The following is a 13,052-nucleotide window of genomic DNA, read 5'->3' as shown; positions in this document are numbered from 1 at the left end:
TGGTATGAAATGCCCATACTTCGTTAGCCTATCCACTACCACAAGTATGGTATCCCAGCCTAAAGACTTTGGCAGACCTTCGACAAAGTCCATAGAAATGTCCTCCCAAACCCTCTCCGAAATTGGTAAAGGTTGGAGAAGTCCCAATGGAGACAAGGTAGAGGTCTTGTTCTTCTGACAAACGGAACAGTGCTGGACATACTTAGCCACGTCCTTGCGCATCCCAAACCAGAACCATTCACCTGCCAAACGATGGTAAGTCTTGACGTCACCAGCGTGCCCACCCACCAGTCATGATACTGATACTCTCTGAGCAACTTGGTGGTCAGCTCACATTGCTTAGGGATCACTATCCGTCCCTTGTATTTCAATACACCATTCTCCAAGGTGAACCACGTTGATGTGGCCTCCCCCTTTTGAAGCTGCGAGATCAACCGTTGCAACACGACATCTTTCTCTATAAAAGCTTTCACATAGTCCCAACGAAGACCACAGGAAGTCACCACAGAACCACACTCAATGTCAGGGTTATGTTGTCGGGAGAGTGCGTCTGCCACTTTATTGGTAGGACCCTGCTTGTAATGAATATCAAAAGTATACCCCAACAACTTGCTAATCCATTTTTGGTAAACTTGCACCACTTCCCTTTGTTCCAAAAGGAACTTTAGGCTCTTCTGATCAGTACGAACAATGAAATGACGGCCTAACAAGTAGTGTCGCCATTTTTCAACCGCAAAGACAATTGTCATCAGCTCCTTCTCATAGATGGGCTTACTCCGATTCTTGATACCCAGAACTTTGCTGAAGTACGCTACTGGGTGCTCTGCTTGCAGCAAAACAGCCCCCAATCCATGTCCTGATGCATCTGTCTCGACCACGAAAGGCAGAGAAAAATCAAGTGCTGCCAAGACGGGTGCATTCACCATAGCAGACTTGAGAGTATTAAAGGCAGTAGTAGCAGCCTCCGTCCACCCAAAATTCTCCTTTCGAAGTTGATCAGTTAAGGGCAAGGCAATCTGAGCATAGCCTTTAATGAACTTCCGGTAATAGCCCGTAAGACCAAGGAACCCCCTGAGCTGCTTCAAGGTCGTAGGAGGAGGCCAATCTAGCATGGCCTGAATTTTGGAAGAATCCACCTCCACCCCAGCAGCCGGGATAACGTGACCTAAATAAGCCACCCTTTGCTTTCCTACTTCACACTTCTTAAAGTTGGCAAAGAGTTGGTGGTCGGCTAGAGTTTGCAACACTTGCTGCAAGTGTTCTTTGTGAGTCTCAACACAGGGGTTGTACACCAAGATGTCGTCAAAGAAGACCAACACAAACTGACGTAAGTACGGCTTGAAAACTTCATTCATAAGAGACTGAAAAGTGGCAGGAGCGTTGGTCAAACCGAAAGGCATTACGAGGAATTCGTAATGACCCTCATGGGTCCTAAACGCCGTCTTATGTATCAATGTATGTCATCGGATTTCACTCGAATCTGGTGGTACCCAGATTTTAGGTCCAGCTTTTTGAAAATTGTCGAACCCCCCAATTCATCAAGTAACTCGTCAATAATGGGGATTGGAAATTTATCGGGAACTGTTTCTTTATTCAAGGCCCTGTAGTCGACATAGAAACGCCATGAACCGTCCTTCTTAACTAACAAAACCGGGATGGAGTAAGCACTTGTCGAAGTCTGAATTATCCCAGCTTTGAGCATATCCGAGACTAACTTCTCAATTTCATCCTTCTGGGATTGTGGGTATCTGTACGGTCTGACACTGACTAGGTTAGCACCACTCCGTAACACAATGGCATGCTCAATCTGCCGGTGTGGGGGTAATCCATCGGGCGTGTGAAAAACCTCCTGGAATTGCTGTACCAGAGGCTGGAAAACTAGAGGAAACTCCAGGCCCTCGTCCCCTGCCTTCTTTAAGAGATTCAATTCGAGCAAGTAACCACGGCCTTCCTTCTGCAGGTTTTTGAACATTGCTTTCAGGGAAATCCCAGTTTGTCCCAATTGCGGATCACCCTTCAAGGTGATCGTATTACCATCAGTTTTCTAGTTGGTTGTGATTGTGCCAAGCTTCTTCGGGCCATTGAAGGCTAAGAATCAAATCCGAACTCCCCAACGGCAGGATAAGGAAGTCCTCGACTATGACAACACCCTGCAGATCCAACAAAACGCCTTTACACACGCCCTCTCCTTGCACCGCCTCTCTGGTACCAAGTGTTATCCCAAAACTTCTGGACTCCGTGGGATTAAGACCCAAATTCTGGCAGCGACATAGGAGATAAAGTTATGGATTGCACCCGGATCAATCATCACCACCACAGAGCTCCCATTCACTACTCCGGCCAAGCGCATCGTCTTAGGACTAGTCAGTCCCATCACCGAGCTTAACGAGACTTCGGGGTCAAATACGGGTCTGGTTGAGGGGTAATGGGTTCTTCTGGGTTCGTCTCGACCATGGAAAACTCACCAGCATCCACCTCGTCCTCGTCATCCACCGTGAGCAGGACGCTCAGGCCGCGACGTTGACATTGGTGATTCATCGTCCATTTTTCATCAAAACGGAAGCACAAGCCCTGCTCTCGCTTTTGCTGAAGCTCCTTCTCGGAGAGCCGCCTTATTTCGCCGTTTTTTTTAGGTAGTCAGAGTGTTTTGGTTCGGGAAAGGCTGAGTGGTGGTGGTGTGGTGGTTTAGGGTCGTGTTTAGGGTAGCTGGGTTTCTGGGTAATGTGTTTGGGTTGGTTCGTTGGTTTGGAAAAGGGGTACGCCAACTTGGTAAGCCACTAGCAGGTTTGGGCCGTGGGCTGAGCTTCAATTTCTCTTCAACGCGCATAGCCAACTCCATGGCCCGATCCAGAGTAATCGGATCCAAGAGTCGGACCTCTATCCGGATATCTTCACTTAGCCCATTTATAAATTGACCCTTAGCAATTTCTTCTGGCAGTCCATCAATCGGAGCCAAGAGTTCAATAAACCGGCGCAAATAATCTGCCACCGAACTGGTTTGCTGGTGGGCGAGCCACTGCTCGTGAAGAGTGCCGGTTGCGGTGGATCTGCAGCGACGGAGAAGCAGCTGCTTCAAGGCTTCCCACATCAACAGAGGGTGGCGCCTATGCTCCCACTGGTACCACAGCAACGCGTCACCGTCGAGCGCCACCACAGCGGCCTCCAGTTGATCTTCCTCACTAAGCCGGTAAAAATGGAAGAACCTCTCAGCATGGAGGATCCACCCATCTGGGTTAGTACCATCGAAAAGAGGCAAATCGAGTTTCTCTTGCCCAGCAGAAATCTGGGAATTGATGTCCGTTTTGAATGTCGCCATTGCAGTGGTGATCTCCTGAGCAACGCGCGATGGCAGCCTAGAGATCTCCTGCTCCAACAAATCCAGACGCTGACCGTGATTCAGGCGGGCCATCTTCCTTCCCAACTTAGAACGTCACTGCTCTGATACCAATTTGCTAGAGATTAGTAAGAGGATAGCAAGACAACAAGCTAAGAGAAGTAAAAATGGCAGCCAGGGAATGCTAGAAGTATTATTGAACAGAGTATTCAACAATACAAGCCTTCTTTCGAGAGGAAGGAGCTCTCCTAAAACACACTTCTTAAATAATTTCTTTGATACATTTCCCTTACACCAATCACCTATTAATACCCCCAAAATTAAGCCATAAAACAAACTTAAGCACACCTTAAGCATGCCTGCCAAAAATAACAAATTCCTAACAAACTTATCTCAAGATTACCATCCTACCCTTTTCCCCAAAACAGAATTTAACCACCTGACAACTCAGCAATCTTCCAGCTAATTCTTGGGCCTTCTAGCATAAGTGAAGCGGATATCAGGTTTAGGCTGATTCCCTGCATAATAGTTCATGGGTTGTGTAAGCTCCTACAATTTGACGCTCTCTCCCTTCTCCTCCCTTTTTCAAACATGATTCACTCGAATGAGTTCTAAAGTTCATCTCCCCTTCTATTTCTTTCCTTTTTATTTTCCCTAAATTTTCTTTTATCATGTCTAATTTATTTTTTTCTTTATTTTGGTTAAAATGGAGATTAATTATGAAGGTATGGCTTGTTGTTGTGATTCAGATGATGGGACAAGTAAATAAAGAGAGGCTGGGTGAATATTTAGCAGAACTACAGCGGAAGGAAGACACAAATGATCGATATGTAGCCGCTTTGAAAGGGGAAACTTTAACTAGAAAACCATACGTGAGGATTCAACCAATTCCTAAGCAAAATCCTATAGAAGTTGCAGAATCTACAAAGAAATAAAGAAGCAAACCAATCACTTATCAGGTATCTTTTAGGCGATGATAGTAATCATAGTATATAGAACAATGCCCTGTTGGAACTAACAAGATCAAATCATTTTGATGTCAAAATTTGTGTATCAAATGAGGGCTCTTTACTGACATTTTTGTATGATTCTTTTATTCAACCTACGTTGCTAGTTGATATCTGTTGGAATAATATAACTTGAATCTTTGACGGTCAATCAGTGTGCTTGTGATTGATCGCTTGCTATCTAAGGAATACTTCGTATAATGCAAGGGGTAATAAAAATGCTTTAGAGGTTGTGTTTGAAGGCATGAGTTTCTTGTACTAGCTGTGTTTCTAGCTGATAACTTTATAATTTTCTCTTCTTCGAAAATAACAAACAAAAGAGTGATATTATATGCAGTGACAAATCCTCTAATTGCAACCCTCATTAAGTTATGCAAAGACAAAGTTTGCCCTTATTAAATGCTACTGCACCAGTTAGACTCCAAAGAATTTGCTTTCTCTTCCTAAACTAAGCTTTAAAGCAATCATTTGAAACCCTCTAATTGTAGTTTTGAAAAGCCGGTGATGCTTGGCCAAATCTTCTAAAATCATAGATGTTGGTTTTTTTTTTTTTTTTTTTTTTTTTTTTTTTTTTTTTTTTTTTTTTTTTTTTTTTTTTTTTAACACTCGGTATAACCAAAGCCTTGAGGAGCTTTACACCAAGATCTGTCTCTGGGAGTCTGTGGTCCCCTGATTGGTTGAAGCAAAATGAGTGAGGTAGCGAGGTTTGAGTCTTGTGCATCCAGGTGTATATAAAAGGTGTTGCTCCATAACCTCATTTTCTTCATAAAACTACATTACTATCCATAACCAATAGAATGTATTACGTAGTATTGAATTGTAATGAAAATTTAGGAAGTATAAAACATATATGGGATAGAGTTTCATTACCATCGTAATGAACATTGGTTTTCCTTACCATACAAATTCATCAACAATCTTGCAATTTTAAACCGTTTACCAATCAGACTGCAGCCATACTATCTTCTACAAAGAATAAGAAAAAGAGTGAGGTGTTACCACCTTCACAATGTTATACACTAGTCTGGCACATTTAATTTTTGTTAAAGCTCTTCTTATCAATTGAAACATTTCTCTTAAAATTTTAAATCCGTTAACAAGTACTCCGTAGCGTTAGACCTTAGTAGCAAGGTGAACAACCGGTGTAATAGCATCTTCAACTATGCTTACCAAAACTTTTCTCAAGTCTCAACCTTTATAGATAATCAATGCATGATTGTGTAATGCTAAGCACTGCTTTTACATTATTCTCTTTCTATCTGCCTTTTTTTTTTTTTAAAAAAAAAAATTTTACCCGAAACGAAAGTTACTTGATCATGTAATTTATTTTTCAATAATACATTATCCATTTTATAACAACTAACACACTGAAATTTGACACACTTGCAAATTCGATTAAATATATCATGCTACCTTTCAAAAAAAATATATATATAATCAAGTTAATAATTAAAAAAAAAAAAGATATTTTAATAATACCTACTTTACGTGATAATATTCGTTTTCGAAAAAAAAAAATTATTGAGAAGCAACGATCAAAATTAGACCTGGTATATGAAGTCAAGTAATATCATGTACTATGAACAAATCTCCTCAGATAAAATTAATTAATAGCTTAACCAATAAACATCAAAGCACCAGTGGTCTAGTAGTAGAATAGTACCCTGCCACGGTACAGACCCGGGTTCGATTCCCGGCTGGTGCAGATTTATTTTTTTTTGTTTTTGAGCTGAATACATTATTCATTGTCAATCTTATGACAAGTAAAGTAGACAGCAAGGGGTGGTGGCGCAGTTGGCTAGCGCGTAGGTCTCATAGCTTGTTGAGTTATCCTGAGGTCGAGAGTTCGAGTCTCTCTCACCCCATCATTTTTTTCTCTTGGTTAACATTTTTAAACACATGTTGTTTTTAAGAATTAAGGGTGTGAAAAGTTGTAGTTACAACTTATTATTACTACATAAGTTTTAAACCAAAATTTGTTATTTATAAAACAATATAGGATTTCTAGCCCATTGATAAACTCAAGTTAAATGGTTAATCTCATCCGAAAAGGGAAAAGAAGTACTCAATGGGGGAAAACAAGTACTCAACGTAGACATAAAAAAGGCATTTACCTTGTTGAAATAGAAGTTGAAGTAAATTATTTATATGGTTAAGCGGAGAATAACGAAATAGTAAGCCATTAAGATTTACATTCACCGAATTCATCATCCGGGTGAATTTCACCCTGTTTCTCCTGCAGTACACCTACATATCAACAATAGTTAGTCAAGGATCATGTACCAAAAATTGGCCAAGATTATGGCAGAGAAAGAGCTCTTTTATCCATACATAACATTGGCATATGCGGAACAGACATAAGCACATTTAAGTTACAAACAACAATCTAGAGGTTTAAATTACATTTAGATGTACTCGCAGTTACATTACATTGGATAAAGATTCCAAGCAACATATATCATGTCATTTGAGCTCAGGTCAGAATTTATCTACACCTACTCCATCCCGAAGAACCTGATAAGCCTCCCTACTGCGGGTTTTCTTCACCCCAGCCGTAAAATAGAGCTTTGAACCTTCAGAAGTAATGGCAGTCACCTTAACCCAGATCATTACTTTTGTCTTCAAACCCTCTATCTCAGCAAGCTTCCCTTTTTCAAGGTACCCAGTAACGGTGGTAAAAAATCGCAAAACCGATGAGTCCTTGTAGCCCACTTCACAGACTTGAGGTACATATACTGTAAGTTTTCCTGTCCTCTCATCAAACTCATAGTGGGTGGCATCCTTTGGGAAGATTCCCATTGCCAAATCATATTCTTTTAGCAACTCTGGTAATGGCTTTTGCATCTTCCCTGCAAAATTAACTCGTTACTCTTTAGAATCAAATGGTGCCTTAAAGGTATTGGAGTCTTATAATCAACAAATAAGGAAATACAGAAGAATCAGCTCGCTTAAAATTCACACAGAACTTCTAGGTAGAAACAGATTGCCGCATTACAGGTACATTATCTCACATTACCCTTGAGTGCTTCTAAGTAAATCAATTCTTACTCTAATAATTATAATTGAAAAAATGTGGCAATATAAACCTACATATACTAAAAAGAAAACATGAAAGCAATGACACATTTAAATTTTAGGCAAACAAAGGTTTGCTTTATTGGGGGGAGGGTGGCTAGGAAAGAAAAGCAGTTTTGTAGCTTGCTAGGTGTTCAGGTGTCCATATTGCAGAAAAGCTATAATCTAGACCCTGATGCTAGTGTCCTTCTTCTAACCCCAGCCCCTTCCCCCAAATCGAGTCCCCATGACCATTAGACAGCAGTTGAGCAAATATGATTTCACCTCAATAAGAAAGAAGCATGGTATAGTTCAAGCATGAGATAGACAATGTCAGAAGGCAGAAAGCAATGGAATATATCTGTAGCACATGAAGAAGCACAATATATTCATTTTTAAAACAAGACATACAAAAGAAACAGGAACCAAAGTAAGGCCTCAAGCTGGAAAGCAATTTCGAAAGCTTAGAGCAGAAGAAATAAAAAAAACCGAGCATGTAAAGCAGTAAAGGCATTCCAAACCTTTGAGTTTGTTGACTATCCATTTGGTGCTATCCCCAATGCTGCTTCCCAGAGACTAATTACAGAAAACAAGCAAGCATTAGACTTTAAACATTCCAGCTTAAGTATATATTGCATACATAAAACACAAATCATGTATAAAAATCAATCACCACATCAAGATAAAAGACCTATTTGACAACTTGACCTTAGATACATAGCTCGTAATAATATTACGGACTTGTGAAACCCTCATGCAAAGAGATGAAAGAGGAGATCATGAGATATGAGCATAAGAGTAGTTTAAAGTCCGTTTTACTTTTTTCAACTTCCAAAAATCCGTACAAGTTACTGGCTCCTAGCTCTTTTCCAACAACATAAGTTCGAGAGAGAGATCTATGCTGCCCTTCCTCAGATTTTGCTGCTAGACTAGTTGAGACAGCTATTAACTGTTGTAATGAAGGTTTCAAAGTCTCTATGAACGATATTCTGCACTGCCATGACAAGGAAAAAGAAATCTCTCACTTTCAATGAACTCTACTTAAGAGAGAACTGTACTTATACCATAATACTAATGTTTGCAATATCTGTAGCGATTACTTAATAAATAGCCAAATCAAGTGAGACTGCATTACTGCAGCCACGCCAGATTTGAGTCAAGAGCCTCCATAAGATGCCATGGTGCAACTTCTATGACCACTGCCATTATAAATGATGGTAAAGGGATGAGAACATATATGTAAGGAACTTACATTGGTATTAAACAAGCATCAAATAAGAAATTTTTTATAAAATTTTAATGCAAAGTATTACTTGATGCCTGTCCTATTCGGCTATTACTACTAAGAACTCAGCATCTGATTTAAAAATTTCCAGTGACTTAATTTTATCACACTTAAGGTGTAAAGCCTTGAAAACTACTCGTAGAAAGATTTTCCTCTGTTTACAATTACTCCTTAATATATTCTTGACATATTGCACATGGTTTTCATTCTTAAACTATAATCTGCGTGGTTTCTTATAGGTTGGAAAACCCTTCGCATAATGACGTTTCATTTATCTTTACGCTAAATATGGCTATTTGTACTACCAATCCCCTCCAACACCTTTTCACTTATCTAAAGAGGACGAAGAAGCTATCAGAACATTCATTGGAACTGTATATGGCATAATATATATTATTCCACCACTTTATCTTGGTAATACTTAGTAAATTGTTTTTGTATTTTGAACTTCTATATGGCATATGGCTTTTATTTAAATTTGCATGGTGTCCTCATAGTATTGACCAGTGTCTAGTTGTCTACATGATAACCTTCAATAAACTTTTCCATAAATAGTTGTTCTGCTTAGTGAATTTCTAACCTCTCCCCCCCTACACTCCATTACCCACTATAAAATTTATAGACCATAGGAAGACTGATGATAACAAATTTGAGAAGATAATTTCCCCTCAAAGAAATATTACAAAGCAGCAGAGAAAACGGAAAAATGGTACACATGGTGATAAAAGAAGCAATGTTGTAATAAATGTTTGAGTATTGATTCAAAATAATCCTAACTAAGCTAAAAAATATTCCATAAATCACTTTCCGTCGCAATGTTCTACACAAATTGAATCACACTCGTCATTAATTTGCTTGTACTAGAGGTTAACATGCAAAGTAGTTTTAAATAGAAAATTTTCGGAACTGTTTTTCAATATCTTCCCACGTAAATCCCTAACAAAAGTACCTAAATTTATTAGATTCATATATTTACAACTCAATTTCAGCACTCAAATGGCTTTGAATTTACTTTTTCAATGGCTTCATGCAGATTTAACCTTCAATATAATAAAGCAATTATAATTTACATACAAGAACAACACTAGAATTAATGATAACCCAATTAGCTCATATTCATTCCAAATACTATTATGATAGAACCAGATCTTTAGATCAATCTAGATTTGACCATATTATATTCCATTTCTAGTAAACATGATAGGTTCAATTTCAGTAACTTTGAGATCATAATAAATTAAACCAAATGGATCAATACTGTGTTTCTTATTTATTGTGGAGTCGCAAATGATGTGGTCCGGCAAATAAGGGTCTAATGCAACCCATCTCACTGTTACTGCATAAGTAAGGCTACATACTATTGACTTCCCCTTACACCAAGGTAATCCATCTAAAAGTATTGGTTAGTGTTGAAAAGTTAATGTAGTACATTTAAATAATTTTAGTTATCCAAAACAATTCATCATGCCCTTCATTCTAAAAACAGAAGACTTTGGCAAGATAATTGTGCACCTCTAAATTTTTACAGGGTACTACACTGCTTTGAAAACCTATAACAGCAGAACCTTGACCTGGTATTCATATTCTAGAGATACTGTCATATGTTGCAATCATCACAATTTAGCCAATTATTTCTAATCGAAAGAACTTAAGCATATAAATCACTCAAATCATGAATCACCTATACAAACTAATAGATTCTTGATAGAGTTATTTCTTGCATTTAATTTATAGAGCTTAAGTGATCAATACATTAATATAATGCACTATATAAACAACCTCCAATAGAGCATTGGTGGTGTATCTTAAACATCATAAAAAAAAAAAAATAAAAAAAAAAAACGTACGAAGTACTCCATATTACTTTATCGAGTACAATTTTCTGTTCTTTTGTGCAATAACAATGAATTAGATGAGCACACAATGAATTAGAAGTTGAATTCCTAAGGCAGCTTTGTAATTATTACAATCAATTTTCTGAACTCTTTGAAATAGTAAGAAGAATTATAGAACTAGAGTAAGGGGATCATCACTGCATTCTGAATATTACCCTAAACACAATGCTTACGCCATAGCACTTAGAAAAAATGTACATATACCTAAATAAATAAATGATCTAAAATTTCTCATAAATAAATTGAACTAAAATTCCATATAATTTCACATTACCATACATAAGTTCACATATCGTACAGCTTTTCAATGATTTTCGACAATCACGGAGATACGGAGTTGTCGACTCTCAAGGGTCAGGGCATCTACATTATGAGAATGTGTGAATAAGTTTTCTTCAAGACAAAAGATACAGAACTACTGAAAAGTTTCACATCTAGATATTCTATACTTGCCACTATATTGTTCGTATCAAAGACAGCCAACAACAGTAATTAAGAACAGTAATTCAACTAAACAAAAACATTAAATGCAAAAACAGATTAGGCGTTTTACTCAAACAAAGCAATCAGCTACTCAAAATCTAAAGATAATTGGCGTAAATCATAATCCAACCATTTATAAACCAAATCAAACAAATCAGCTCTTCAACATCTTATAATACAATCAACCCATTACACCAAATTCACAAATGAACCAAATCATTCATAATTCAGAAACACAACAATCATAACCAAAGAAATCCAAATTAAAGCTTGCTAATAACATCATCAACAAAATTAAGCAAAAGGGGTCCAAAATTAAGCATAAAATCAACAAGGGTATGAATCAAATCGTCAAATTAAAGAACCCAGAAATTGAATTCACCAAAAAATGAAGAAAATTATAAAGGGGAAGCTTACATTAATGTCATCGCCGACGGAATTGAACTCTTTGTTGGCTTTTTGACCCAACCAGTAAGATCCAACCTTATTGAAAATTTGGTCCATTTTTAATAATAATAATAAATTCAACCCTCCAAATTCGACCAAAAAAAAAAAAAACCCTTTTTTCAATTTTCTAATTTCTGGAGCTCCAATTTAGGGCTCCTGCAAAATTTTGATTGTTGAGAGAGAAAACAGAAAGGGTGGAGGAGAGAGAAAGAGAGGTGATTGCGTAACACGTTCATTAATAAATCTATATCTATATCTATACTTAGAGTACCCACAGCCATTAACTATTTGGGTGGTTATTAAGAGAGAGAAAATGAAAATATTAATAAAATATTGAGGAGAGAGAAATTATTGGGGTATCAATTGAATAACCAGGTTATTCAAATAACCGGTTATGTATATGGTCATGCAATTTTTTTTTTGCTTTTTAGTTGACATGGATGGCTAAGATTTTGACACGTAATACAAATATCAATGGTTGAGATTTGCTCTGAATTTATAACCGTTGTAATTTTTGTAACGGCCATAATTTTTAAAATACAATTCTAAAAAAAAAAAAAAATACACCAACGGCTGTATTTTATTTTTCTCTATAAAATGAGCCCAATATTGAAGTATTTTGAAACAACTTTTTTTTAAGTGAAAATTACTCTTCTTATTAGCAAATTGTGTTAAGATGAACATTCCAAAATCTAACAGAAAAAAAAAATCCACAAAATCTCATAACTCATCACAGCCCCAAAATAATCCAAATCCTCAACCTTACTATTCTAATCTTCCAATTGATCTCAACTCAGATTTAGATACAAATTTTCAAAATTTTCCGAATTACGGTTCACAAAATCTCAATTTCTCAAATCCAAGTACTTTCACTCCGTTTCCTTTTCAACCACCACAAAATCCTAATTATTCAAATTCTCCAAATGTTATCCCATCTTTTGAAAATATTCAAATCTCTCAAATTGATTCAACATTTCCCATGTCTCAACATTTTTCTATGTCACAAGGTGATGGTGCATTTCCGAGTTTCGATTGTTCATACACATCGAATGCATCAGATGACGAAAATGAACCAGAAGTTGAAGAAGGCGAAGGTAATGAAAGAGGTAATGAAGGAGGCAATCAAGATAGAAGGAAAATTTTTTGGTCAAAAGCTGAAGAAGTGGTTCTTGTGAAGGCTTGGCTTGAGGTTAGTCAAAATAAAAAAACTAACACTAACCAAAAGGGGGATGTTTTTTGGAGGAAAATTGAGGAAATGTATAATAATGTTAGACTATACAAACAAAGGTGTTTCGAAGAAGGTACTGATCGGGTAACACGAGAAGATTTGTTGAAAATGAGGGGTACGGAGCAACTTAGAAACCGTTGGAGAAGGATTAATGCTTCATGTTCTAAATTTTGTGGCTCACATGCTCATGCTGAATCAAAAAAGGGAAGTGGTATGAATGATGAAGATGTTATGAAATTAGCATATAGTATATATGCTAACGACAAAACAAAGTCTTCATTATGCTCTAAAACCTTTCAAGACAAGCATGTTTGGGACA

The 13,052-nt window shown here is 37.4% G+C and overlaps 1 protein-coding gene and 2 non-coding genes across 3 annotated transcripts; 2 read left to right on the top strand and 1 right to left on the bottom strand.

Annotated features, from left to right (window-relative positions):
- Positions 1-5,975: 5,975 nt before the first annotated feature.
- TRNAG-GCC (transfer RNA glycine (anticodon GCC)) lies at positions 5,976-6,046 on the top strand. Its single transcript has one exon. It is a non-coding gene; the product is annotated as a tRNA-Gly (tRNA).
- Positions 6,047-6,120: 74 nt separating this feature from the next.
- TRNAM-CAU (transfer RNA methionine (anticodon CAU)) lies at positions 6,121-6,206 on the top strand. The gene is given in 2 exon segments: positions 6,121-6,158; positions 6,171-6,206. It is a non-coding gene; the product is annotated as a tRNA-Met (tRNA).
- Positions 6,207-6,630: 424 nt separating this feature from the next.
- LOC145567620 (uncharacterized protein At5g01610-like) lies at positions 6,631-11,737 on the bottom strand. The gene is made up of 3 exons (XM_081626944.1): positions 11,476-11,737; positions 7,917-7,971; positions 6,631-7,190 (listed from the first exon to the last, which is right to left on the bottom strand). The coding sequence occupies exons 1-3, from the start codon at positions 11,560-11,562 to the stop codon at positions 6,820-6,822; spliced, it is 513 nt and encodes a 170-aa protein (XP_081483070.1). The 5' UTR covers positions 11,563-11,737; the 3' UTR covers positions 6,631-6,819.
- Between the last annotated feature and the right edge of the window lie 1,315 nt (positions 11,738-13,052).

This window comes from Chenopodium album, chromosome 11 (assembly GCF_948465745.1).
Source record: "Chenopodium album chromosome 11, dcCheAlbu1.1, whole genome shotgun sequence".
NCBI lineage: Eukaryota > Viridiplantae > Streptophyta > Magnoliopsida > Caryophyllales > Amaranthaceae > Chenopodium > Chenopodium album.
Note: the sequence above shows the minus strand (reverse complement) of the source record. Positions and strands in the feature narration are given on the sequence as shown.

Coding starts and splice junctions, on each gene's coding strand:
- LOC145567620 (XM_081626944.1), bottom strand. CDS start 11,562: ATGGACCAAATTTTCAATAAGGTTGGATCTTACTGGTTGGGTCAAAAA. Junction 7,972..11,475: donor CCGTCGGCGATGACATTAAT/GTAAGCTTCCCC, acceptor TTCTGTAATTAG/TCTCTGGGAAGCAGCATTGG. Junction 7,191..7,916: donor GATAGTCAACAAACTCAAAG/GTTTGGAATGCC, acceptor TTAATTTTGCAG/GGAAGATGCAAAAGCCATTA.